The 4,395-nt window shown below is 41.0% G+C and overlaps 1 protein-coding gene across 1 annotated transcript; it reads left to right on the top strand.

Annotated features, from left to right (window-relative positions):
• The first annotated feature begins 1,062 nt into the window (after positions 1-1,062).
• Positions 1,063-1,758, top strand: LOC118736021 (E3 ubiquitin-protein ligase RHF1A-like). Its single transcript, XM_036466128.1, has one exon. It carries the CDS (start codon positions 1,063-1,065, stop codon positions 1,756-1,758), a length of 696 nt encoding a protein of 231 aa, XP_036322021.1.
• The last annotated feature ends 2,637 nt before the right edge of the window (positions 1,759-4,395 follow it).

Raw genomic sequence — 4,395 nt, 5'->3', positions numbered from 1 at the left:
CTCTTTCGCCCTTGTACAAGTACGGTCAGCCCACGAAGCTCATAACAGAAAATGGGACCCAACGTGGGGCCTCAACACGATGGAAAGTTCTATTTAAAGCTTTATCCACCCGTGGCTCCATGATAGGATTCCCTCTTGGAATCAATCGTCCGTCTGTTTGTAACTTTTGGAACTTCAGCCAAGTTAAACCAAGTGTTCTTGTTACTGACCATTATTACAAATTACTTTGATTTGCGTTTCGTTTAAGGATTTTTCGTGTGGAGGTATGCAATGTTCGCTGGAATGTGCGATCCTATCGGCTATATGCAAAAAGGAACGTACCGCGTAACTACCTTCCTCACGGAATTATTTTTTTAAGCATAACATTCTTTTGTTCGTGTAGTTCAATTAGTTATATGAAGTTTAGTTTTAATTCGACTATATGACAGTTGACTAACCATTGGCTCATTCGCACTAAAAAACAAGAGAAAGATAATAATTTTTTTTCGATTGAGGTCTCAGTTTCCGTTTCGAGATACGATTTCCATTTGTTTTGATTTTTTTTATTGTTTTTGAAGATTTGGAATTTTATGGTAAGCGTCCTGAACCATAACTGATTTCTTCAGAAAATTTCAGTATGCTGCAGGCAATACGATTTTCTTTTGGTACCACACGCCAATTATATGCAGTATTATTGGGCCACCACACAATGCCCTTAGGATCAGACCAGTTAACTTTTGATACTATTTTTTGGTGGTGATATTTGATTTTTGATTTGGAGTAATTTATGATGCTAATATCTTTTTATGTGGTCGAGTTTTGCTGCTTTTGATATTTTTGTATTTTTATTGTCGATTGCTAAAGTAGCAAGAAAATTTTGCATACGAACAGACGTTACACAAATAAAGTCGATAGTTTCGTCAAGTGAGCTTAAACTAATACGCGTTAGTAGGACTGGATTTCTAATCAAACATTAAGATATTTTTTTATATGCTGTGCTTTTGAACGTTGGCGAAAACATATTTTCGTAATATTTTTATTATTATTTTGTTTGTTTTTTTTTTGAGACAACTTTGTATAACAATGTCGCCACCGATGCAGACCGTCTGTACAATTTGCAGGGAAAACTTTTCTGAGCGAGATGAGGTACTTGTTGCCTCATGCTCGCATCGTTTTCATAGAACTGGTTTATTGTCGTGGCTGAAGAAAAACTCATCTTGCCCACAGTGTAGAGCATTATGTACCAGTAGAGACTTCCACTCGAATACGGGTGTTCGCACTAGATCTCGTACTCCTGGTCTAGACACGTCAAAAACTGGTTCAAACAATAACATGAACTTACAGACTTCTAGCGATACCACCCCACAACAACATCCTCAGTCAGAAGGCGCTTGTGGTTTACCCATTGCTGGAGGCGACACAACTAGCGTTAAAGATAAAGAAGAAGAAAATCGTGTTAGAAATTTGGTTTCCGCAGTCATATCTGCCAGACACGCGGCTATTTTCGATAACTTAGAAAGTCAAGTTTCCCAACTCATAGAACACCGGATTGAAAGTACTTTGGCAAATGTTTTAGAACGAATGAATTTGAACCACGAGCAACCGGCAGTCCGTGGTAGTAATGTTAGCCCTGCTGCTAATGCATCAGCAGCCCATCCTGCACCAAATGGGTCTACACCAACGTGGCCTAGAGATGCTCCTTCTTTAGTCAATCTGAGTAATCAGAATTTTATAAATCAGATTGAGAGTAGCCCAGCTAATAGCCAGCTGGGATGTTAAGTTCGACGGTACCACCCGTCTATACGTTGACAATTTTTTGTCCCGCGTCGAGTTACAAGTAACCGATACCTTAAATGGTAACTTTTATCTTTTGTGTGAGCACGTGCAATGCTTGTTTAATAATGAGGCTAAGAATTGGTATTGGCGGTATCGGCGTTCAGTAGAACGCGTCACCTGGCCATCCCTTTGCCAGGCTTTGCGGACTAGTTTTCAGCAGCATAGAAGCGATTTTGAGATAAAAGAATCCATTCGTGCAAGAAAGCAAGGTCAAACGGAATGCTTTGACGATTTTCGCAATGCAATCTTGAAAATAGCCGAGTCGTTACAATCACCACTATCTGAAACGGAATTACTCGAAATAATGCAACACAACCTGCGACCGCGTGTTCGTCAGCAGCTTTTGTGCATGCCAATTAACTCCTTAGCAGAATTACGAAGACTTTAGACGGCAGGTTAATGAATTGAAATTCAGTCCGGATGCGTATGACGAGTTTTGTGTTAATAGCGAATTCCAGGAAGTTGACAAAATTGCGAAGCGCGCAGCAAAATTAAAACCTGGTTGTTGGAACTGCAACAAAGAGGGACATAGATATTTTGATTGCCTCGAAGAACGCACCGTATTTTGTTACGGCTGCGGCGCACCAAACGTTTATCGACCGACGTGCCCGACTTGCAATCCGGAGAACTGCAAGAAAAGCGAGGAATCCAAGACGAATCCTCGCAACGACACCAAACATTGAATCAGAAAAGGTTGCTAGCACGCTGTGACGAGTTGCACGAAGATGGTGATGTGACATCGAGTATACGCCCTGACGATCCTATTTCTAGCCTTTTTCGAAAAATAATTATTCCTTTTGACATCCGTTTGAAGAGGTATAACGAAATTCGAAATAAACTGTTCGACTCTGAATGCAAAAAGCCTAGTCGTAGATCAGCTCTTCGTATGAAAAGTTTCTGGAAAAATGTGAAGCAAACTAGAAAGAACCTAACGAATATTATATGTGTGTTGCAACGCAAAGAAAACGATCTGAGACCGTACGCCCAAATTGAATTGCTCGAAACAAAACACTTAGGATTACTTGATAGCGGAGCTCAGGTGTCTTGTTTAGGAAATTCATTAGCAAAGGAAGTTTGCCAGCAGGAGCAACTGCGCCAGCACAAAACATCAGTACGCACTGCTGATGGCAAAAATCAAATAGTTTTTGGTACGATAGACTTGAGCGTTAAATACAAAGGTAAAACTGAATGCATACATTTTTTCGTAGTTCCCAGTATGTCGCAAAATGTAATCTTAGGAGTAGACTTTTGGAGAAAGTTCCAAATCGCCCCCAATATAATTTCAGAGATTTCACTTCACGAAAGTGAAGAGTCAAATGAAAACATACTTCCTTTAGGTGTTGAGCAAAAGCAACATCTAAACGTAATCAAAAACCGATGTCCAAGCTTCGAGAAGGAGGGCTTGGGAAAAACCTCATTGTTAGAATACGAGATACAACTCGAGCCCCACGTCCGTCCGATAACGCAGCGTTATTTCCCAATTTCACCAGCTGTCGAAAAACTCGTACATGCCGAAATTGACGAGATGATAAAATTAGGTGTAATAGAGGAAGCTTCAAATAGTCCATGGTCCAGTCCGGTAGTACTAGTGAAAAAGCCAAATAAAGTTCGTCTGTGTCTCGATTCGAGAAAAGTTAATAGCGTTACCGTGAAGGACGCATATCCCCTTCCGCATATTGATAGTATTCTTAGCAGAATACCTAAGGCCAAGTTTATAAGTTCACTAGATTTGCGTCGCGCCTTTTGGCAAATTCCCCTTTCAGAACAATCCAGAGATTATACCTGTTTCACTGTCCCTAATCGTCCGCTTTACAGATACCGCGTAATGCCCTTCGGCTTGTGCAACGCCCCTCAAGCACTTTGCCGCTTGATGGACCGCGTAATACCACCTAAACTAAACGACCAAGTTTTCGTCTATTTAGACGATCTTCAGAAGATTTTGACACTCACATGTCCGTCCCAGCTGAAGTTGCTCATCATTTAAGGAAAGCTGGTTTAACAATAAATATAGAAAAAAGCAAGTTTTGCATCAAAGAAGTGAAGTATCTGGGTTGCATTGTTGGTGATGGAATCATACGAACGGATCCTGATAAGATTTCAGCTGTTACTCAATACCCTGCACCGACAAACGTGAAGCAAGTCCGGCGTTTCTTAGGAATGGCGGGTTGGTACCGAAGATTCGTAGATAGCTTTACAACGGTAACAGCTCCACTATCAAACCTATTGAAAAGGGTTATAGGCTTTAGTTGGAACGGTGAGGCCCAACGAGCATTTGAAATTCTAAAAGATAGACTGTCCTCAGCTCCTGTACTGGCAACACCAAACTACAGCAAGCCTTTTGCGATACAATGTGATGCGAGTAAGCTCGGTGTTGGTGCAGTTTTGTCACAAAAAGACGACGATAACATTGAAGTGCCAATTGCTTACTATTCCCAAAAACTAAACAAGGCGCAAAGTAACTATAGCGTTACTGAGCTCGAATGTCTGGCCGCAATACTTAGTTTGAAAAAATTTAGGGCTTACGTGGAGGGGCAAGACTTCACGATTGTTACGGACCATGCAAGTTTGCAGTGGCTTATG

Source organism: Rhagoletis pomonella, unplaced genomic scaffold (assembly GCF_013731165.1).
Source record: "Rhagoletis pomonella isolate Grant_MI unplaced genomic scaffold, Rhpom_1.0 Rhpom_scaffold_00003, whole genome shotgun sequence".
NCBI classification, from domain to species: Eukaryota; Metazoa; Arthropoda; class Insecta; order Diptera; family Tephritidae; genus Rhagoletis; species Rhagoletis pomonella.
Note: the sequence above shows the minus strand (reverse complement) of the source record. Positions and strands in the feature narration are given on the sequence as shown.